This window comes from Leptosomus discolor, chromosome 9 (assembly GCF_034619465.1).
Source record: "Leptosomus discolor isolate bLepDis1 chromosome 9, bLepDis1.hap2, whole genome shotgun sequence".
Taxonomy (NCBI): domain Eukaryota; kingdom Metazoa; phylum Chordata; class Aves; order Leptosomiformes; family Leptosomidae; genus Leptosomus; species Leptosomus discolor.
Genome location: NC_141399.1, coordinates 25071874 through 25096040, shown reverse-complemented (window position 1 = coordinate 25096040; position 24167 = coordinate 25071874). Strand labels below are relative to the sequence as shown.

The 24167-nt window shown below is 42.1% G+C and overlaps 1 protein-coding gene across 2 annotated transcripts in view; it reads left to right on the top strand.

Annotated features, from left to right (window-relative positions):
• The window catches only part of BICD2 (BICD cargo adaptor 2), a 101368-nt gene that overhangs the window by 51655 nt on the left and 25546 nt on the right, over positions 1-24167 (top strand). The window contains exons 2-6 of one of the 2 annotated variants that reach the window (XM_086470414.1): positions 3775-3987; positions 7303-7324; positions 9183-9187; positions 15453-15470; positions 17822-17844. In XM_086470414.1, coding sequence (XP_086326540.1) covers positions 3775-3987; positions 7303-7324; positions 9183-9187; positions 15453-15470; positions 17822-17844 — 281 coding nt within the window. The remainder of the gene's footprint in view (positions 1-3774; positions 3988-7302; positions 7325-9182; positions 9188-15452; positions 15471-17821; positions 17845-24167) is intronic. The other variant, XM_086470413.1, reaches the window with a different exon arrangement.

The following is a 24167-nucleotide window of genomic DNA, read 5'->3' as shown; positions in this document are numbered from 1 at the left end:
GGAGTTGGTTTTGGTTGGTTTCATATAGCGTTACAACCAAAGGAGGGCTTTCCATCTGTCTCTCATACAGCTTTCTGAAGAGATAGATGGAAGCTAATTGTACTTTGTCCAGCAGTGTAAAGTGTTTTCCAATGTACCAATGAGCGCATCTAGCTGAGCAAATAGCAAGATAGCATTTTGGTTTGTGGACTCTTGATTTTGCTTTTGACCTGGCCTTGGGAAATCTGGAAGGAGGGAACTGTGATACTCCCTTAATAACAGCATCTTAATTAATAACAGTAATTTCTTGAGGCAGCTGTTCAGCGGAACATGATGCTTTGCAGCCCTTGCGTCCAGCAAGGTGTGTGCAAAATGACTTGTCAGAAACTCATTTATTTCCTGAAGAGATTATACTTCTAAGAGTATTATTCTGATAGAACTGTGAAAAGCTTTCTTCCCTATTTTGGTAGCTTAGTAGATTGAAATAAAGGTTTTGGAAGAGGAGGAAGAGCAGAGTAACTTTGACTTCTATTTCTGTGTTTTATATTATGTTAAAGCAAAAGTGGATGGGTAGATGCTGGACTTCTGTGTATGTGAATTTTTAGGGGTCTCATGTATATCAGTAAAAAGTCAGTTTTCCTTTTAATAGCTTGATTTAAAACAGGCCTGGGCTATAGCCATTGAAAGTAATTGCATTGCCCTGTAATTTTGCACAATTTTGTTAAAGTTAAATTTCCTGTTCCGCGCAGGTTGTTGCAATTATGAAAATGGCTTGTAGCAAGAATGTAAGAGGTCATTTCTATGTACGTACAAGAGAGGTAATGACGCTTGATTAGAATGGAGGTGCTTTTTAGATGTTCCCTTATAAATGTGCCCAGATGGAATTGTTTCAGGCTGCCTGTCCTGATGACCATGTCTGTTAAGAAGGTTTCTTGTGTTCTGTGTAGTCTCAGAGGCCACTTACTCACAGTTCTGTACCAAGCTTCCTGACCCCAAGCTGTCAAGCTAATGGTAGGGTTTCTGTTGAAACTTCACAAGCTTGCTGGTTAAGAGCAAATAACAGCCTTGCTGTGCAGAAGTAACTGGAGCCCACAAAGAATAGCGGCATCCTTTGGTAGGGGTGATCTATGAGCTTGTTTCCAGAGCTGGTCCATGTGAGCTGACATCTGCAATTCCCATTTGGTTGGGTCAGTCTTGCCATTTCGGACAAGCCATAATAAGAGGCAGTTTCTAAGAAGGGAGTCTGACTGTCTTAGGGCATGGAAAAAAAACCTGTCGAACATGAAACTTACTGAACTTCACCTTGCCTTCACCAGGGAATGGAGCTGTGGTGGAAGTCTCTAAAAACAATGAATGATAGGCAGGGGATCATGGAATAACACACCTTAAAGTCACCGAACAAAAATATGTTCTCTCTTACGAAAATGTGGGAAACTTGTAAACTGACAAAAACCTGTTATCTAAGAGTATGATTAAAAATACAGAATTTATTGCTGTAGGAATTTATTGAGACCAAAAATGCATAAACCCATGAAAAATAAGAGGATATTTTACATGGTAACAATGTTAATAGCTCTTCCAAATTTACATTAAGCATTCTGCTTCAAGGCTTAAGGCAATCCCCAACTGTGGGGAGATTATGGGGTTTCTTGCACCTTTCTCTGAAGCATCTGGGATTAACCTCTGTAGAAGACAGGATATTGGATTAAAACAAAAAAGCCCAGTCTCATCTGTGACACCAGTTCCTGTGTTCAAATACTCCCTGTCAATTGTGCTTCTGCAAAATTATGGCATTTTCTTTTCAGTTGTTAAAGAAATCCAAGGCCTAGCATTGAAAGTTTTAAGAGCAAATTAGTCGTTATTCTCGAGACTTCCTCCCTTAGCAATATTACTGTGTTCCTCGATTGAATCATGCTTGGACTCTGCTGTCTGACTGATCAGATGTGGCTTTGAGTACCCTGAGCTTCAATGTGCTGTGTGTTGGCATCCCACTAACAAGAAAACAGTGCCACATCACTGATCAAAGGGATGGCCAGAGTCCCTTTCTCTGTGCCAGAGATTTGTAATAAATGCAGGTCTATAAAAGGTGGGTCTTAGTTCTTTATGGAAAAAAGAAAGTGTGTTTAGAGAAGCTTGCATGTTTTTTGTTACCCCTTTAACATTTATGGAGATCTTAGGTATTAGGCTGTTAAGCTGCTTTGTTGAAACTCATTTGACAAGGACTTGCACAGATGGTGCTTTACTTTCTGTCTGACGCTTTTTAATTTCCCATAGGTCATCTCAGTGAATCCAGCTAGAATTTCTTCAATGGATATTTGTCTCCTGTATCTCTGACTTGCTTATCTGCAATAAAATTTAGTCTGATAGGAGTGATATGTGGGTGTCTTTAACTGTAGGCAGAGCTAGCACATTCAATCATCTGTTTCAGCCCTGGTGTATGCAATAAATACTATTAATGCATCTGGTTGAATATACAGAAGTAATAAAATACTGAAATCTGCTTCTCTTCAAAGCAGATTTTTTTTTTTTGCTCTGACAGTATATTTCTGAAGAGCTAGCAAAAGATGATTAATTGAAAATGTAATGCGTGACTAGACAAGGAGTTTTATGAGATGCTGATCTGTCCTTGACCTGGCTTAGTTCCTGATATTAATGTTGGCTATGAAAACCTGCTGTATGGACACTGGCATCCCCAAAGATGCTGTGGCACCTGAAAGCTCCAAATACATCTTGGGTTAGATTATGGTGCAGCGGTTAAAAGGTAGCATTCATTAATCTCATTGACTTTAGTCCATCTGCCAGTGTGTTACAACTATACACCCACTTAAAATGTTAAACTCTTTGCTTTTTAACATCTATTAGTGAAAGCCACTGACGAGTTTCTTAAACACAGCAGCTGGGGTGTCTGTATGGGTTGCTTGCTCACATGTTGGAGAACACTGTTAGAAGCATCACCTGGTAGAGCTTCAAGCAAAATGTAACTCCCCCGAAAGAAGCAGGAGGAGGCAAAAAATGAGAATGTCAGGTCTAAATGGAGGCAGGCTATGCTGAAGAGGTTAGATCTCTGTGACCTGCCTCTGAGTCCCTTTGCTGGCCCTCTGCTAGAGGTAATGTCTCCAAGAGTAGGCAGCAGAGCTGGTTGAGTGAGAGTCTGCTGACCTACTTCAGCCAGAATAACCCACGTTAGCTTAACCTGGTTACGGTGTAGCCCTGCTAACCTTGCTCGCTTATGGCTGCAGTGGGTTAGCAGGTTTGAGGGGGCAGTAATCTCCAGCAATGAGCAGCTGAGGGTGGTGATCTTTCTTTGGTATAGCTGCATCACAGAGACTAAGTGTGCTCCCAGCCTTAGAGATGGAACAGGCTGCTAATAAGAAATCTCTTTTCAATGATTCAGTTTTTGCGGAAGCGAATCTGACCCAACTATAGAAAACAAGTGGATGCAGAAGTGTCTGGTCGTCTTGCGGCCACCTTGTTGAAAACCAAAGTCTTGTTTTAAGAGCAGGCCCAAGTTAATACATTGTTGTTCCCTCCCACAAGGGTTTATATGAGGTTCTACTAAGTGTCCTATGCATCACAAAACACTGTTTGGGAGCTGCGTGTTACTTTCAAGAGCCCTGTGTTGGCCACTTGATAGCATCTAAAGCTCTGATTCCAGAAGAGGAGGGTGTAGGAAAAGGTTACATTGTTTTATATGAAAGAAATAAGAGGGTAAATATTTTCAGCTATTTAAAATGGAAGTTACTTATGGAAAATTCTGGGTTTACTAATAAAAGGTTTGTTTTCTGACTGTCTTAGGCTTTTGGGCAGGCCCATACCAACCACAAGAAGGTAGCAGCGGATGGAGAGAGCAGAGAGGAGACCTTAATTCAGGAATCGGCTACCAAGGAAGAGTACTACATGAAGAAGGTTATGGAGTTGCAGACAGAACTGAAGCAGCTCAGAAATGTCCTTGCCAACACCCAGTCTGAAAATGAACGTCTTAATTCTGTTGCACAGGAACTGAAAGAGGTGAGTGAAGGTGCGCAGCGCACCCCACAGCTGGTATTGTGGTTATGTCATCTTGTGCTGCGTAACCAAAATAAGGATTAATAAAATAAGGAATATCAGTTTGCAAGATTTTAGGGTGGGTTTTTTGTTGTGCTTTGTCCTTCCACCTCACCTCACTCACTTGAGCTGAGTGATGTCTGCTTAATACTGGCAGCTGCTAAGATGGGTTGTCTCTCTGAGACTTAAGCGAAGTGTTACATCCAGCTGAAGCTGTAATTCAGCGGTACAGCAAATCCAGCTTTCTGGTTCCATCCACTGAACCAGCCTGTTGTGGCCACAATGGTTCTAACCCAGTACAAATTCACTCTGCCTTGTTCAAATACCTACTAGTTCTGCAGTAACCACTGTATTGTGTCCTAGATGATTTGACAGACACATGACTGCTTGCCTGGGCCACAATGGTGCTGTGGCTACCGTACATAATTTCCCTCAGGCCAAGAACTGCTGCCCTTAAAAAGCAGAAAAATGTTTTAGTCCAAGCACAGAGATGCTTTAGATGTACTTTTTCTGCCTCATTCCCAATACAGATTTTCTTGCTGCAAAATACTGGGGGCATAATGTGCTCTTTTATCACTTTTCCCACCCTAACAAAAGGAGAGTAGTAAAGTTTGTGTTTTCTCTCATGAAAGTGATGGCTCTTACTTTTTCCTAAGTTGCTTAACTTACTACCTCAAAGTACCTTTGACCTTTTGTTGTTTTAGTATTGAAACTGCCTATTTTTGAGGGGAAATAATTGCTGAGAGATTGACTTAAGTTTAATTACCTACAAACTCTGTAGCTCAGCAGGAGTCTCTGTGGCACCTATGCAGAAAAGATTGTTTTGAGAGCTCAAACCATTGTTTAAATTTAGACTGGATGAAAGTTACAGAGACTGTAAACCACAGATGGATGTGGTAAAAAATCAGCAATTATTACTCATGAGCTTTCTTGCACCTTCCTTTGAAGTACTGGGTACTAGTCTTGTCTAGCCCTGGGATAATTGCCTGGCATCCCCTGCCAGGAGGAGAGGTTATCTAAGAACCCACATCTTAATCTCAACGTGCTCTACATGACTACAGCTGAAAATCAGAAGTGTTTAATTTCTTTAGGATTTAGTAACAAATACATGGATAATATTTGATGGCAAAATTAATGAGGAAATATGGGTTACTTCTGTGGAGATGTGGGGGTTCAATAGTACCTCTCTTTGGGGTATGACAGAGAAGGAGATTTGTGGGGCAAACTGTCCCAAGTGATCAAACAGGGAAGTCAAGCTCTTCTTTAATTTCATGGGTCCTGGCTCTGGGATAACAGAGCTGGAATCAGGCCATATGCTCTGCTTAGGAAAGGAACCAGTCCCTGCAAGCACACACACAACTCTTGTCTTTATTTCTTAACTTTAAGAACAGCTTAAAAGAAAAGCTCCCCACCCTAGAGGCAGCATCATATCCGTAATGGATTCCAAACGCTGCTCAAAACCATGCTGATCTGCAGATTTCAATCCAGCTGCCTGTGTCACTGCGGCTGAAGGTGTTTTTCCTTGAAGATACTGGCATGTTTCAGCCACCTTTGCTTGGAGCTGCATTTTTGCTTTATGCAACCCTCAGATGAGCTGTCAATTTGCAAGATTTTAGGGTGGATTTTTTGTTGTGCTTTGTCCTTCCACCTCACCCACGCGCTGTTTTGTACAAACACGCTTGACCCCAGTGAAAACTGAAGAGTGCAGGAAGAGGGGAAGTGAGTGATGTCATTTTTCTTGTGAAGATTTTAATTTTTTAAAAGACTCTTGCTTTTTTTAAGCTCTCTTCTGCTAAACAGGGGAAGGTGCATTTAGTTACTTGCCAACAATAATTAGCTGGATGTGACTGATTTTAAACTTGGAATGGAAACTGAATACAGTTAAAGAAAAACATCAAAACCTAATGATAAATAACTGGAACCTCACAGTTAGGGGTTTCTTTGCCTGTCACTTTGTATTCTCAGTGTGTGTGTTCTTTCCTTGCCTTTTTTTAGCCTAGCTTTTTCTTCTGCTGCTGGTAAGTTGTGGTGGAGTGAAGAGGTGAGGAAGAGAAAAAGAAATGGCATGAAAGCTTTAGTGTTAAAATGAAAACACCTGGGCCAGTTGACCATGTATGGTTTGGGATTCTTTTCCTCTGAAGATGCCTGTTTTGTGTATTGCATTTTGGTTTGAATTGCCTTATAATTACTAGTAGGGAACAGTGAGACTTGCCTCACTGAACAGAGATATCAGCCTTCTGGCCCACAAAAAAGCCAAGTCAATATGACCATCTTGAGGGACTTGGCTTTTCTCTCGTACTGTGCATCAAAAAGTGGCAGAAGTTCAAGTAGTTGCTATTTCACCGTTGCTGTCCAGGTAAGTGGAAATAGGAGGATATGCACAGGCCTCCTGTGATGATTTATAGATTTAATAGCATATTTAATTTGAAAGTGTTGTGCGAGGAGAACATGTTGTGGCCGTTGTAAGCTAGTGAGCAAGATGAATGTTGTGGTTTTCCCCAGTCCGTGTTGCCATGCTTAGCTTTAGCCCATCTGATGGTAAAAGTTTTATGTTGATATTAGTCCAGGGAGACTCTGTGATGTGAAGAATGCTGCTGTAGTCTGAAAGTGTTGAGGATGAAGGTGGATTATGATCTGCTGTTTGATACCGCAGAAACATAGTGGAAATTCCTTCCTTCATTTTTTCTGACTGCTGATGAAAGAAAAACTATTGTGGCTCTTCTCCATCTTGTTGTAGAGAATGCTTGTAGGCAGATCTAGCCTTTATAGTGTGTATTTTGGAAGTCCTGTATTATTGCCTGTCAAAAGAACTGACTTGCAAGATGTCTGGGGCAACAGGAAACTTCACTTCCATTGCAACCATTCTGATTTTTGATCCAGATGAGAGGAAGGATGTGGAAAATCCTTGGCTGTGTGTCCTCTAGCCAGGCAAAGGGCTTCTCCTGTCAAAATTAAAAGGAAATTTAAAAGCAAAAAAACCCAAAAGTCAGGAAATCAACTGGAGGCTGAATCTTGTCCGGCTGCAAAAGTTTTTATCTGCTGTTTTGTAGCTATTTGATAGGATACAGTTTTACTGTTGCTGGGGCTTTTTTGAAAAAATCTGTTCAGTCCTTAGTAATGGCACAAAGAGGATGGTGGAGTGCATCAGGCAGCAGCTGCTCTTGAGATGCTGCCGGCAGTAGCAGTGGTGGTGGGTGGAAACCAGATGTTGACCCACATCGGTTGGAAGCGCATTCAAGACTGTGTTTAAGATGCCATTATTCCTTTTGTACTTCTCAGGACACTTGCACAGAAGCAATGAGTGGTTTTTGGAAGGAGAAGAGTGACATTCAGTACACCTGGAGTTGCTGTAGCAGACACAAGTGGTTTTGACGCCTTCTGTTGAACTATCTAACTTTGGCCTGTTGAGACAGGCTGACAGGGTGGTTTCTGATTATGAGTTTTACTGCTGTCATTAGCTAGCTCAGCAGCTTCTGTGTCCTGGAAGAGTCACTGGAAGGAGTAATTGGTCCTGAGTAGTTGCTAATTGCTATTCATTTTTAATCTTTCATCTGTCCTGTGTTTTAGTGCCACCAAAACAGATTTCATAGGGTGATTTGGCTATGAAGTCATGAGGTAGCCATGCCCAGTATAGAGAAGCTGAAAAATAAATGAGCGATTCTTTCCCAGGATGGTAAAAGGTGTTCTGATTATGTAAACTAAAGAAGGAAATATATTTTGTTGTGTGTGCTTTTATAAGTTAAGAGAAATAGCTGACATGATGTGATACAATGTATTATGTACTAAATAGCGTATTTTAAAAAACCCACAAGTTCTGAGCAACATATGAGTAATTTTATTCCTCTAAGGCTATAAAATTAAAGCTGTTTTTCTGAGGTTTGTTCTGAAGAAACTTTTTTGTTCTGCCTTATTGTCTAATAGGCTTTATCAAGAACATGTGTGTCAATATAAAGGATAACGAGCACCATGCAGTTACCCGGCCCTGCTGTGTGCAGGGAATTCTCTCCCTTTTTCCTGTTGATAATGCTGGGATTTTCAGGTCTGTGTCGAACACAGACACAATTGTTTATCCTGGGGTATTTTTTAGTTTTGTTTTTAAGCCTAGAGAAAAGGGATATCCAGCACATAGACCTCTATAAAGATCTGTCAGTTTTATCCTCCTACCCTGTTCTCTTGCCTCACATTGGTGGAATTGGTCATGAGTTTCTTTTTCCAGAGTCTCAAGTGACTCTTAACAACCCTCATGCCCTAGTCAAATCCTGTAAATAATTTCCTTAACTAAGTTTACAGCTTATGAAGCTCACCCATACTCTCAGAATAAACCTAAAAAACTAACCAACCAGACTTACCATCTTTATTCTTCAGTGAAGACCTAGAACTTGGTCTCTGGTTGTGGGAAGCCAAATGGAGGAAAACACAGATAATTGCCGGCACTCTGATTAGAACAGCTTCAAGTGGAAGCTGATCTTCAGTCACTGGAAACAGAAGACACAGTGTATTAGATCAAGCCACTGCAACCATGGCTGCCTTACAAGTGCAGTGATGCTATTACTTGCAGTCATTTCTGGATGTCCTTGCACATAGCAATATTTCAGGTGCTTGTAGCAGCTCTCTGGGCCTTGCAGTTAAAAAATGTGAACAGAAGTGGAAGACACATTGCTGGAAAGTCCAGGACACAGTCTGTTCATAATATTTGACTGTTTTAATTGCTACCGAGTGTTTATTTTTTGGAGCCAGTGTTTCCACCGTGATAGGCCATTAAGTTGTTTGTTAGAGGTGACCCTGTCTGCTTAGAGCGATGATTGCTGACAGCTCTTCTATAAATACACCGTAATCTGATTGTTGAAGTTCTCCGGGTTTCCTTAACATTGTCAGTGAAGGAAGGGTATTCCTGAAGTTATGATTACTCTTCTCTTTCCCACTAGGATTTATAGCTAAGATGCTGAATAGTCCTTTGTGTTGCTTTCTGATTTTCCCTCCTCAAAACACTGGTAACCCATACAGGAAAATGCACAACAGATCTACCCTGCAGCCAAGGAAGGAAAGCCTACATGTTCTGCGTTCCCTGAAAGCTGTATCAGGAGCCATGCTTAAAGAAGGCATGAGTTTTATTATAGCAGACAATAAGTGGAAAAATTTTATTGTGCTCTAAATTACAGACTGTGTACTGGTAAGTGGCCAAAAGTGTGTTCAAGTAGTTTATTACCATGCATTCTAGATTTCAAGTCCTATAGTTTGTGTAGTCTTACCTGTATTTCTGTATCAAACCTTTCTTCCCTTTCTTCCATTTTTAAATAAGTGGAAGAAGGGGAGGGGATACATTTTTGATTCAATGAAATTATATGAAATTCTCAATGCTATTGCTGTAATATTTCTGGATATATTGCAAAGGTCAAAGAAACTTGAGGTAATGTTAATCATATAGCAAAAATATGCTTGTAGAACACTTATCTTCTGTACACACTTCCATGGTGTAGAGTAAACCATCTTCCCCATTCTGAATAGTGTCTAGTCTGTAGTGCTGCATGTATAGGTGAACAGCTTAGATAAGGGAAAGTGCTGAAAGAGTTATTGTCTTTCATGATAAGAATCTTGGAGAAGAGAGGAAGGAAAAATTACTTTATCTCTAGAGGTATTCTTTTCAAGTAGAAAGGACAGCAGCAGAGGAGAATTTGCAGCTTGTGGAAAGAGAAGTGTGAAGAATGGAAAAAGAGGTCAGTGATGTGAATGGCAGTAAAATGGTGTCAAATGCAGAGAGTGGGGGAAAAAAGCACATTTTTCATGGAGAATATGACTTGGAGTAATATTTGTTTTAACTGGAGTGAAGGAAGCTGAAAAGCTCTGAAAATTTATGGTAGAATTGGTTGCTGTGGAGCAAAGGATTTGGAGTTTTGGCAATGTAAGAGTTTCAGTTGCACTGAAGGAAGGTATAAATAAAGGCTTTTATAGGAAGACCCTGCCTCTAGGAGGTACAGAGAGTTGGAGACCCCATGGAGGCAGAATGAGTTGAGAGAGAAACTTGTCATGGTCAGCGGAGAAACAGGAGCAGGGACGTTGATCTAGAGAAAGAGGTGAAAAGAAAATGGAGCATTGGGGTGAGATGCTGACAAAGAGCAGGGAGAAAGCTCCTTTTGGTTAAGCTGTGGTGGTTTGGCCCTGGCCAGATGCCAGGTACCCACCAAAGCCACTCTATCACTCACCCCCTCAGCTGGACAGGGGAGAGAAAATATAACAACGGGCACGTGGGTCAGATAAAGACAGTTTAATGAAGCAAAAGCCGCGCGCGGAAGCAAAAGCAAAACAAAAGATCTTATTCTCTACTTCCCAGCAGCAGGCGATGTCCAGCCACTTCCTGGGAAGTAGGGCTCCAGTGCGTGTAGCAGTTGCTCTGGACGACAAATGCGAAACGAATGTCCCCCCCTTCTTCCTGTTTTCCCCAGCTTATATTGCTGAGCAGACGTCATGTGGTATGGAATATCCCTTTGGACAGTCTGGGTGAGCTGTCCTGGCTATATCCCCTCCCAAGTTTTTACCCACCCCCAGCCTACTGGGGAAATGTTGGGGAAGCAGCCTCGGTGCTGTGTGAGCCCAGCTCAGCAGTAGTCAAAACACTGGTGTGTTATCTAGCTACCACTGCACAGCACAGTGAGGGCTGCATCTCAGGCAGACCCATTACAGAAGCTAAACCAAAAAAAAAGCCATCTCTTCATTGCAGATATGGTGAGCTTTGCTAGAAAGCCTCTATAGTAGGGCTTTGTGGGTAGCTTTATACTTAAGCCTTGTATACCAAATGATGCTGCCTGAGTGCTGGTGTAACTACCAGTGTAATCTAGAGGAAGCCAGAGCAGTGGAGGTGGACGCAGAGGCAGGTGGACCAGTCATACAGTCACATTGTTGAAAAAAAACGAATAAACCCAAGTGAGCAGAATTGTGTAAGAGAGCTGAGTGCTTTTCATAAATTTGTATAAAACCAAGTTACAGGCTGGTGAGTTGTGGAGAAAAGGGTATTTTGTTTTTTTTAAAAAAAAAAGTACAGGATTTCCCCTGCTCTGCCTGGTGAGTTGCAAAGAGTGACCTTCTATAGTCATGTCATGTTGTGATTGTCTGGTCCACAGGCATGGCTGCAGGGTTGATAATTGCACATCACTTGCTTCCATTCCCATATGTCATATGGGAAAGGCTGCAGGGGGGTAGGTGCATTTGCACATTTTCTTTTTCACCCTGAAATCTTGTAGAAATTGTGTTTATCCGCGCTGAATCTGGGAGTAAGGCAGCAGTGTGACATGGCTTTCAGTGTAACGCTCTGGGGATAAAGGTGGTTCTCCCCCACTTCTTGTTCAAGGCGACCCTTAACTTCTAATGGAATAGCCTCTGAGCACAAAAGCTCTTGCAGAGCTGATTAGCTGCAGATTTTTAGGTCCCTTCTGGGCCCAGGTGTAATGCTCAAATAATACACCACAGCAGCATATAGAAGATATTCCTTGATTCATTGCTGGTTTTTTGAACTGTGCATACAGAAGTGTATTTAAATAATGCTAAAATACACTGTAAGAGTTATGTCTGAAGTGAGCCGTGTGGCTGTAAATCAGTTGCTAAACGTGCTCCAAATCCAAAAGTGGCTGTTTGCAGATTGGTAAAGCCCCATTTCCAAGAACAGAGCAGTGATGAGCCTGTTTTTTGAAGGCACTGAGCCCATCACGTTTAGTGTGCAGGGCTGGATTTCCTGTCCTCTACGGTTTTGAAAGAATTAGAAGGGTCACAGCATGAATAGTTTTGTTTTATTTTATTTAAAAAAACCCAAACCTGTCTTTTATCCAGTGCAGGAAATTCAAAGGCAGTGATAACAGTATGATAGCGGCGCGCTGCTGCGTGCTGGCTCAGCACATCGCAGATGGCTGCAGATGGCAGCTGTTCTCTTCCCACCTTTTTATTTTCATTGAAGTTGATTTTTATACCAACAGATTCCTTTTTTTTTAAAAAAAAAAAAAAATTGAGAGCTGAGTGAATTGTGTAAATTCAGTTGATGTGCTTTGCAAGTATTCAAGGAAGCATGTGCTTGTGATTTCTGTATTGTTGTTGTGCACTGATATATTCAGAGGAAAGATGTTAACAACAGTGTTTCTCTTGCTGTAATGGCTGCTGTCTAGAAACTCAGTGTCCAAAAATGAATTAATACTGAAAATGGGGGCATTGAAAGTCACCATTTGAACACTGTGTTTTCAGATTTTAAAGAAATATAAAATAAATTACTCTTCTTCTGACATGATAAAGATCTAAATATGATTCTCAAAGTTTCAATTAGCAGTTAAGATTCCACGATACTCTATTGTTTGGGAATTAACCTGGTAACATACTTGCTGGGGGATCTTTTCATTATTCTATTATAATTAAATTTCTGGGCTACTGTCAGTGGTGCAGTAATAGCAGGATGAGTCTTTCTTTTCAGTCCTCATGACCTTCATTATAATCTGTAGTCCACCAGGGTCTGCCCAGTGGAGGGAGAAAGTCTCTTGTACGCAGCTGTAATCTTTTAACAAATGTGAAATCAATATGCACCGTTGAATGAGTAGCTGGAAACACTCTAATCAGTGAAACAGTGGCTTGAAGTTACTTTGCAAACTGTTAATTAAAGAGGTTTCTTGGGGTTTTGCGGGAGGAGGTGGGTGCTGGGGGTTTTTTTGTGGGGTTTTTTTTGTTGTTGTTGTTGTGTCCCTGGTGGGTGAAAACTCGTGCTCTGCTGGTAGCGTGATTTTAGGATACAGAAGCCGTCAGATTGCTTTGTTTCGCCTGTGCTTGGCACTGCTTCTGCTAAAGTAGGTGACCCCTGGCAATCTGTCCAAGCAAGATTTTGGATCAGATTGGCGCTTTTTTTTGGAAACAGGAAAGAGCGTCCACACAGTATGCCTCAAAGCGGTACTGTAATATGTTTGGTAAAAAAATTCGTTTGTTTCACCTAGCAGTTCTGCGCTAACAGACTGACTCAGAACTGTACACTGAGATTTTCAAGTCACATACAGTAGGTTTTAAGAATGTGGCTTGTGACAAAGTACCGCTTGGGCAGAAGCCCACAGAGCCAGCGAGGGAGTGTGCCTGCAGTATCAGAAATAACATTGCTGTGCTGTTGTGACCCTTCTGACTGTATCAAAACCCATTGTTTTTTGGGTTTTTTTACCCTGTGTTTTGTTTTTCAAGTTTAGTTTTGATGTACTTTACTGATATTCCTCTTTATCCTTTTTTTTTAGGTGAAATAATTTTGAGGTGGTAATGTATCAAGTCTCTCTCCCCAGATCCCCATAAATGCCTACTGAATCATCTGCAGATGAAGGAGCGGGTCCAGATTTATTTAATTGACACTGCTTAGTATTCGCTCCCTTTATTTCATTAGTGAGTGTAGCCAACTCATTAACCCCTGCTACCTTTTAACATTTGATTGCCCAGAGGGAGGTGTTTGCTGCTTTAAAAGTTAAGCAGATGAGAGAGACCCTGAACCAAAGCTACTTGTCCTCTGTGTGTCAGACTGGCACTGGACTGAGCTGTCCCTGATGTGTCCAGGACTGAAGGGGAAATACTGAACAGAATAACTAGGTATTGAGTAATCGCATGCAATGAAATCCAAGCTGCTTCTGCGTGGGGTAGCTTAGGTCTGGAAGCCAGAGACATATCCTTGATTTTTCTGATCTGGGTTGTTCTGATGCTGCATTACTGCAGAGACCAAAAAGACAACTGATTTCAACCTGATAAGTACCTGTTTTGGATCTGGTTTTTGAGAATATCTGAGGAAGTTTGTGGTGTTACAGTTGTGTGGCCAATGTGAAAGTAGTCAGCAGCTCTAGGAGTGGTATTTGTTGGGACAGCTTATGGCTTACTAGCAATGTAGATGGTTGTGTCAGCACAGACACTGACAACTGCTTCCAAGAATTGGATGCTACCACTTCTACTGTCATGGTATTTTGCCCTAAAATGCAGAATCTAGAATGGAGACTTGCCCTTTTTGTGTCTTAATAATAGCGGCATATGTTCTGGTGGTTATTCTAACATAGCTGTTTAATCTTCACAATATCTCAGCCATTCGAGTTCAGACAAACTTGGACAAAAGCTCTTGTGGGAGGAAAAACTAGCATGTAGTCAATGAACATAGCTTTTTTCATGACAAAGGGACTCTTCTGTTTTGCTGCTGCCTGTTTTGCCTACATGTAGATTTTTATACAGTATAATTTTAATGTGATTTATCAAAGCAGTTCTTAGGAAAAGAGTCCTTTTTTTTTTTTTGTAGAAAAAAGGCAGTCTGTTACTCTCATATGGCCAAAGATTTTTTTTTTTTTTTTCACCCCCTGCTTTATGGAAATATAGGTCAGTGGCCTTAAACAGGCACAGAGTGCGCACTTTAAGTAAGAGTGGACAAAACAGCATCTTGCTAATAATAGGTACACAGCTTCAGTGTACTGTATTCTGCGCACAGAACTTGGCTGCTTCTTCCAAAGTGTGTCCTGCAAGGAAGAGGCTGCTGTGGCATAGATACATTCAGAACAGCTGATCCTGTGGTGGTTTTGGCTTTTCAAAGCCTCTTGTAGCTGAAGGGTAACAGTTGAGAGGCAAAAGAAGTCTCTGGAAACAGCATTTAGTCGTTATTTGACAAAGATCCAAATGCCGTGTCCCCACATCTGTTTATTTCTGTAGAATACAAGCTACATGTAACACACTGTCTGAAGTACAACTGTGAAGAGGGAAGCAGATTTCATCATTTAGTCATAATATATATGAAGTAATTGTGTTAAGTCATCAGAAAGTTATTAAAGTCTGTCCTGCTAAGTGGTAAACAAGGCTGCTGAAAGAAAATCCCAACTGCCTGGTTGGGTTGTTACACAGCAACTTCATTAAAAAAAAATTTGCACTTCGTGCAGTCCATGTGCAAAGTTGGTGTGTTGTGTGTGAAGCGTTACTAGGAAATGTTGCTGCTAGATTAGAAAACAACAACTTTGAATTGGTGTCTTGGTTTGAAAGACAGTTGTCTGCGGAGGAAGGCAGGAGCCTCCCTTGAAATGGAAAGTGCAACCCCCTTCCCTCCAAATTATTATAATTTTGAAATTAACAGGCCTTCAGGCAAAGATATGGGGAATAGGAATAACAGTTCTTTACTAATATATATGTGTGTATATATATATATATATAAAAAAAACACAAGGCAGGGAAAAACAAACAACCCAGTGGTTTACACTGACAGAGTCAGAAATACAACCTGACACCCTGTTAGGGTGGCAGTAGCAGTCCGATAAGATGCTGGCTGCAGTCCTCCTGAAGCGATGGATGTAGTTCTGTTGAAGCAGCGATCAGGTAAAAGAGTCTGGTCTTCCTCCGAAGGTCCAGTGGTAGGTAGGTAGCTCTTGTCCTCTGGAACTTCAGTGGGGGGAAAAACTCCTCTGGGAATCCAGTGGAAGAAGGCTGCTAGGGTGTTCAAAATCTCCGTTTTTATTTGGCATGGACTGCTTGGCTCCTTCCCCCCGGGCGGAGCATCTCACAATGGGATGGGGAGTCGTGAGGCAGTTCCTTGATGGGCCATTAACAGGAGATAGCCCAGGAGCGAGTTATCGATGGGTCAGGCGATAAGGCATTGTTGTGCCCATTAACAGGAGATAGTCCAGAGGGGGGAGGCAGGGAGCACCGCCCCACCTGGTCTCAACAGCTCCTGAAGATGGTAATAGAATATTTTTTTTTTCCTTTTGGCACATTTTACACTGTAACCCAGGACAATTGGGAATGCTGAGTGATTCTGGTTTGGCAGCATGAACTGTGCTAGAGCCTGACTATGCTGGTGTTAGGAACTGTTCCTGCAGCCAAACAGATGAAGACCCTGGCCGAAGCTGGCCGTTTGTGTGAGTGAAGACAGGTAGGACTATGTCATTAGCAGATCCTGCTCAGGAAGAAGGGTTAAGAAAATGGTTTTTATCCAGAATCACAGTGTAGAGTTTACTGCATCCATCAGTTGCATGGTCTCCTACAGCTGATGAGTTCTTGAATGTTTCTGACTGTCCTAGGCAGCAGAGGGAAGGCTGCTGCTTCCAAATGCATGGGGGGACCTGGTGAGCATTCCTGTGAGTTGGACCGGGGATGGGCCTAATGACTTGCACCATGTACTTCTTGTCCTTCAGATCTGCCAGGCATCTGCTTTACCTCTGCTGTACTCCGGAAGGGAGTACTATGCCTTTAAAGCGAGAATCTCTCTGTTTGTCTGTTTGTTTGGGTTTTTTTCGTAATCCAGCCTCTGTAATGCTTCCATACGATATTGTTTAATATTACAGAATTTTCCTTTATTCCATGGCATTTTCTATAAAAGAGTACCACTTCCATAATCTAAATGTAAGCAAAATCTTTCATATGCCTCTGCTGCTTATAAAGTAGTATCAGGGGTATTATTAATTTAGATGGATAACTCCTTTGGGATTTAGTTCATTAAAAATGTTTGAAGTCGTGATGGAGCTCTAAGCCAGTGGTTTTGAGATGATTGTATCTCAGTAGGATTGGGTAGTGTAAACTAAGCACTTTCCACATCCAGGAGGTGTGGCACCTTGCGAAAATAGGCCACTAATGCTGGGAGTATAAATTTAGCCAAAGCTTTCATCTCGCGCTTTACATATAAATTAGTTACGGTCAAGTTAAGTCAGTAGGAAACCTCTCATCTTTGATAGCCGTACTAACTTCGACTTTTTGTCCATATTATTTTAATTGTAAATTTCTTTTAAGTCTGACAGATTTGTGGTATCTGGTGCTGAAGTCCCATAAACTTGCTCCTAGCCTGCTGCTGCACTATGCTAGTGTTACATCTGCCCAACAAAGACTGTCACCGCTGGAAACAGTTAATGGAAACATTAAAATAGGCCTTTTAATATTAGAGTAAGAAATATGAGTAAGAAAATAAATGAGCTTGTAACAGACCTTGTAACAGAGGAGGGCAGGCTTTAATTAGCAAGGGAAACTTGTACCTAACTATTATTGAAAATACGTGGTTTGTGCACATTTCTGATGAGGCAAACTTAACGTGGGTTTGCAAAGGGACTTAACCGCGGAGTAAAATGCAGTTTTGGACTCCAGGCACAGAGCCCAGCTATAGAGTAGTTCTCTTATACCATGGAAGGGGGAGTTTTTTGGTCAGGAATTATCACAGATTGACAGAAGGATGTTAAAATCAAAACCCAAAAGTGACAACAAAACGAAGCTCGGCCAGGGAGAAAAGCGATTAGAAGTTATCAGTGGGCTAGAAAAAGTGGTTTATGGAGATAATAAAACATTAGACTTGTTTTAACTTGGTTAGGGACAAGCAAGCCTATTCAGGATGTCAACTGCTATGGTGAGAAGGAAAGGGCTGATGGCGTGAGAAGGGATTCCCTGCCACTTCCCCACGAGGATCGCTGCCTCGTCATTGCTTCTGTACCTGGGAGCATCGGCAGCAACTGCCATGCCAGCCTTTCCCAGCGTGGCAGGGGCTGGGGCAGAGAGTGTGTGGATGCAGCATGCTCACCTGCTGCCCTGTAGCCCTTTCAGTTTGGGTCAGCTCACTGGGAGAATCACAACATGTGGATCCAGCAGGCAGCGAATTGGCACCTCACTGAAAAAAAGTCCTTGTTCTGGCAAGGGCTGTTGTGGATATATTGCAAGCCATATTCCAGCAGCATGGTTGCTCTTGAGAGGAGGCCTGTCTTCCTGAAACTAGAGATGTAGGCCAATTTCTAGATAGGGAGATTGGTCTGGTTTGAGTTTGCTACCAAATTATTGTAATGGATTGCATGTGTTTGACTCTCCTAAGACACCTGGTGCATTAGAGGAGACTAGATTATATGATACTAGATTATATGCTGAGAGCTTTCAAGGATCTGAAATAAATTTCAGTAGATTAGTGTTTCGAAGTTTGCTTTGTGATCTCTTGTTCTGTAACTGCTTAGAGTCACCACAGCTTTTCCAGGCAGAGCAATATCTCCCTTGTAGGTTTTATTGCTGTTTTCTGTTAAGGAGTGCAGATATAGGGGATGACTGATGTTGGTTATTAGCTTTTAATAAGCAGTCTCAATCTGAAATATATAAAACTATGTTTGGTGACACAATATACTTTTTTTTTAATTAAATGGGACTTAGAGCTACTAGTTGAAATACATCATTGGTACTACTTTATTCCCCTAAGTGTGGGCTGTAGACAAAACCCCAGAAGAGGCAGCAAAGGCTCTTCATGCTTCTTACGTAAGTCTAGCTCATTTATTGTTCATTTTGTTTTCCTGAAAGTGTGCTTCATCTTTCCAGTCCCTTGCTGGTTTGCATCCACAGGGAAAATTGCTGCTGTTGAAGATTGAGTTCAGGTATTCCCAAGGTGTATCCAAGTTCTGCTGTCCCCCAGGGAACGACATCCCTGTGCCCTCCAAACCTGGGGGAATGATGGGAAAGCCATTGAATGTAGAGGGCTGTTGTCTCAGTTACTGAGCTCTTTTCTTCTTCCTTTTTTCAACTTGAGGGAGGTTTGTTGAAACAACCTCAATCTTGTTTCCTTAGCATCTGAAAATACAAACACAGCACACAAAACCCTTAAAAACCTGCTAGCTGAGGCTGCAGGCAGGCAGTTTTTGCTGGGTGCAGTGGTGAGTGAGGCTGCTGTTAAGCATCACTCATCTCTGCAGGTGGTTGCTTGGGGACACTTTCGGTGGAAGTGACCCTTCTTAGAGCTGCGCTTAGCTCCACCAGCCCTTCTGGAGGTAAGAGATGACACCTACCCAAAAGTTTATTGGCAGGCCTTGGAAGGGTTAAATGCTTTCTTTGTGGCAGTGAAAGACATGGAAAGCTGCCAAGCATTTAGATTTGAGATTTGAAAAGCAGCTGGAGTTTAACTGCTCTTAGCAAGCAGTTCAGTGCAAGGAGACTGTAATAAAAATGTTACACAGTGCCATTCATAACACTGTCTTTAAGTTTGGGTCAGCATTTTCCATCCAGACTCCCATGCTTGGCTGGAGCCAAGGTGCAAAGCCCACCTGCCACCGTGGCACTGCAGGAGCAGAAGCCTTGGTCTCTAAAGAAGAAGGGTGGCTGGGAATACACAGAGGGAATGGGGTCCCCTCTTGTGCTCCTGAAGCTCAAAAATGGCTCATTTTTATAGGCGATGAGATCACAGAATCACAGGCTGTTAGGGGTTGGAAGAGACCTCGAAAGATCACCTAGCTCCTGTCGGAGCAGGACCACATAGAGTAGGTCACACAGGAACATGTCCAGGTGGGTTTTGAATGTCTCTGGAGAAGGAGACTCCACAACCTCTCTGGGCAGCCTGTTCCCGTGCTGTGTCACCCTCACAATGTTTTTCATTGTGTTAATGTGGAACCTCCTATGCTCCAGCTTGCACCCATTGCCCCTTGTCCTGCCATTGGCCATCACTGGCCCAGCTCCATCCTCCTGACACTTGCCTTTTATGTATTTATGAACATTAATGAGGTAACCCCTCAGCCTCCTCTTCTCCAAGCTAAAGAGACGCGGCTCCCTCAGCCTTTCATCATAAGGGAGATGTTCCACCCCTGCTCAGAAATGAGGCCATTAACAGTAACAGACTTTCCAGTTTTAAAATGCTTTCTTTCGGATGGATTTAAAAAGTCATCCTCTGATCTCGGAGACTTACCAGTGACCCCAGCTTTTGATCACAAGTCTCATTGCAGTCATCCTAGCTGCTTCATCACCATTGATCTGTTTGTTTCTGTGAAGAAATTGCACCACTGCTGCTGCCTGGGTGGGCTTGCGCCAGTGCCAGACACCTTGTGTTTTGTGCTCAGTGGACTACTGAGCAAAGACCACCCATTTGGGTGGGCAGCTAAAGCCTGTGGGTTGGGGGGGAGGTGTATTTATCCTTGCCTGGGTTGTAGACTTGCAGCTGGAGAGCATCACTAGAGCAGGGCTGGATCCTTATACAAGGAATTTAAACAAGAGTAAGTGGCATATTGCCCTATGTGCACAGGTGTTAACCCTCCCTGTGACAAAGAAAGGGTTTGGAGGATGTGCTTTGGATTGACTCTGGGTTGGATCAAATGTTTGAACAGATAGTTGGCAAGCAATGTGTTAAGTGTTAGGACATACGTATTATAGCAAGACTTAATGCTGATTAAGTAGTTATAAGAGATTTAAGTGTCTCCAGGATACGCTGTGGTAACAGTCTCAGCTCAGGTCTCTCTAATATTGTGCAGAAATGAAATCCATGACCGTGCATTTCTTTGTTCTTCAGTCTTATAATAAGCCCATCCGTAATGTCACAGCTTCACAAAGCTTTTTAGCTAATGGTTTGCCAAAAAATCAGTAAATCTTGAGCTGACTGTGTTAGTAGGGTGGTGCCCCAGCATTAATCATAGCTAAAGAAAATCCTGAGACACATGTATCCATAGTAAGATGCTTTGTCATGGGGTATGTGTTTGGATAATGAGAGGACAGGTAAAACAAAACAAAATAAAAAAAACTCCAAACCCCCTCAAAAAACAGGCAATTGTGCACATTTGCTAACAGAGTTTCAGTGTAGCTGCATGTGTTCCATTAACTCTTCAGATCTATTGGGAGCATTATGTATAGATTATGATAAATAATTAATATGCTCTTTTCCCACTTTCTGCAGGAGAATATGTACTGTAAGTTGCCCATATTCCACCTCTTCCCTGCGATCTCTGATTTTTTTTTTTCCCTGCGGGGTATTTGTCATGGAGTTCAACCTGACCATGCTTGGGAACACTTGGCATGTCTCATGTGAAATAGAGCTCTTCAGTTCATATCTCCTAGTCCAGAAAATAAAAAGTGAGACTTCAACTTCTGCCTGAAAGAGAAATCAGGTCCAATTAACCTAGTAGCTCCAAATGCATAAAATGGGTGTACACCTGGCCCAGGTGTAGGAAAACCTCGAAAGGGAAGAGGTGAGGAACTTTTTTGGTAAGTTCTTTTAGTATTAGTTGCAGAACAACCCAAGCTGCTAACACAGCTGTTCCTGGTGCTGTATTGGGAGACTCATATCACGCTGCTGAGCTGTGCTGGGAGGGCAGAGCTGCCTGCAGTGACATTTGAGTGTAGTTTGGATCTCTGAGAGCACTAAGGACAAGTGCGGCACTGGTGGGTTTAGAGCTTCTTGCTTGCTTTTGGCTGCAGTTGCCAGTGCTGGGGTTTTTTTTTTTGGTTATGAGTTTGTTTGTTTGTTTGTTTTTTTGCTCTGTTGTTCTCACCCACGTCCCATCCTGTTCCTGGAGCAAAATGATATTTTAGAGAGGCACCTGAAAAGGGAGACTTTGACTGGGTTATGAGTCATCTCTCTCTTAGGTTTTTTTTTGGCTCAGCAATTTTTTTTCCTTTATGAAATACGATTAAAGCTTGTCTTTGCTTTGAAAACACATAAACAAAACACTATTTCTGCTGCTGCTAAGTGACCACAGTGCTCCGCCTTCCTCTTTCCTTCCCTGTTCGTATCTACCTCTGTCTGCAGTCACACCAAGGCTTAGAAAGTCAAGCAGCTTTTCAGCAGATAGACCATGTCACGGCATGACTTGCAACAAAAGACTGGAGAAGGGTCCAAATTACAGTTTAGCATAATATCTACTTTATTTTTCTCCAGTGGGCTTGTGTGAACAAGACACCAAAACCACTTGCTATAAATTCTGGAAAATACAGTCTGACCGATGCAGATAGTGACTTTCTTTACTGGTTGTGTGCTCTGTCTTTTGCAATATTTTTTTGGACATGTTTGTGTTGTAAAACACTGCTGAGAGACACGCTAATTTTTCTGTCTCTTATAAGAACTGTTTTCTTAGTAGTTTTCCACGAAGTGTCTGGAGAAGAGGACACAGGTGCTGGATACAGTTAGAAGAAACAAAGATTTTTATTCAAAGGATGGTTCATTTCTGTTGTGTAGGGCTGGAGAGGGATGTCTGTGGCTCATAAACTGAATCGAAGTATAAAAGCTATGATAGTTACCTTTGAGTAACTTGGTGACTGTCATATGTCAGTGAGAATAGTTGAATGCTGAACCAATGCCATAAACACAAGTTTGGGCTGGTAGTTGTTATGTGTTTTCATATATCTAGAAAAAAGCTGTAGGTGTAGCTGTGCCTGACTGTCAGTCTCCACCAGACTGGTTTTCATTTCCTGGTGTTCAATGGGCAGGATATGTGTGCATATTGTGATATAGCCTGAATTTTATACAGGGGTTTTTTGGGAAATACAATTGCTTTTCTTCCCAACATGAGGTTGCCTGAGCCGTGGTACCTACAGATGTTCTATTTATAAATCTTCCCTCACACAAAGGAGCAACTTAGGCTGTACCAGTACATGCACACATGATAACATAGGTGCAGGTGTGACTGGAGGCAGTTTCTCATGTGAATGAGGAAGCAGAGCCAGACCACCATGACATTTCTTCTTTGCATAAATATATAGATAAGTGGTTTTATACTGTTTTATAGTTCTTCTATTGTAAGAACAGAGTAAGTAAAATTTTAAAAATGAGAAGCTCTTGTAGCTGCTGCATCTCAGGAAGATCAGAGAGAAAAGGCCATCATCAGGAGATGCTGCTGGCCATGGGTGGCTGCTGGTCTGCCTCTCTAGCCCGAAAACATTTGCCTATTGCCAGGGTCTGCAGACAGCCTTGTCATACAGGCAATCTTTATTGCAGTAGTGAAAGTTCAGGTTTCCAAACATTTTCCTGATATATAGTAAACAATTGGATCTAATGGAACTTACCTTTTTTTCTCTCAAATAGTAGTGTTTTGTTTAATATCTGTAATTAAAAAAAAAAAAAAAAATTTAAGAGCCATGACTTGAGAAGAACAACTAGGGGCTGCATCAAGAGCAGTGTGGCCAGCAGGTCAAGGGAGGAGATTCTGCCCCTCTACTCCGCTCTGGTGAGACCCCACCTGCAGTGCTGCATCCAGCTCTGGGGCCCCTAATGTACGAAAGACACGGACCTGCTCAAGCGGGTCCAGAGGAGGGTCACGAAGATGCTCAGGTGGCTGGAGAACCTCCCTTGTGAGGACAGGCTGAGCAAGTTGGGGTTGAGAAGGCTCCGGGGAGACCTTCTAGCACCCTTCCAGTGCTTAAAGGGGGCCTGCAGGAAAGGAGGGTAGGGTCTCTTTGTCAGGGAGCGTAGTGATAGGATGAGGGGTAGTGGTTTCAAACTGAAAGAGGGGAGATTTAGATTAGGTATTAAGAAGAAGTTCTTCACTGTGAGGGTGGTGAGGCACTGGAAGAGGTTGCTCGGAGAAGCTGTGTCTTCCCCTTCCCTGGCAGTGTTTAAGGCCAGGTTGGATGGGGCTTGGAGCAACCTGGTGTGGGGGAAGTGTCCCTGCCCATGGTGGGGCGGGGGGGTGGGAACTAGATGATCTTTAAGGTCCCTTCCAACTCAAACCATTCTATGATTCCATTATTTTTTGTTTCTTATGCAATCTTAATTCGGCTCTGTTCTAGGAGTATTTTATATCCCAGCCCTTAATTATACAGTTACGTGATACTTTGCCACAGGACCCCAGTCCTCACATGTGCAAAGGAAACGCAACTGAAATCAGATGGGCAGCTATGAATTTCACACACAACTTCCAAATGCCGGTCTTTGTAGCCTAAATAATGTAACTTGTTATTGCTGTTTATGTCTAGTGATTAACCTGACGTTTTCTTTTTGTGCATAGAAAAACTTAATGGTCCATATTTTGAGTTATTAATTTCACTGTTGGTACTTAGATGATGAAGCTTTCAGGTTGGCCCTTTTGGAGTGACAATTGTGAGTATGAAGGAAGTATTCAGAAAAACATTGGCTGAAGTGCCTCCTTCAAAAAAGTGCTGAAGAAGGCGCTAAGTTACATGTCCGAGGATTAGTATTCCAAATTTTCATGCTGATATTTAATAAAATGTCTAAAACATGATGTTTTATTGATTATTTTGGTGGACTTGGTAGTGTTAGGTTAATGGTTGGACTCAATGATCTGATTTTCTTCTCCCCACAGCAACAGGATATATGTGAGTTCCCATCTTTTCTGACTGCACTCTATTTCTTCCAAAGAGTCTGCATCCTTTTTTGAATCGTTCCCATGAAGAACATAAAAGGGAATGATCATATCTAGAAATATTTATTGCATGAAGCATTAAATCTAATCCTTGAATTAGTAATA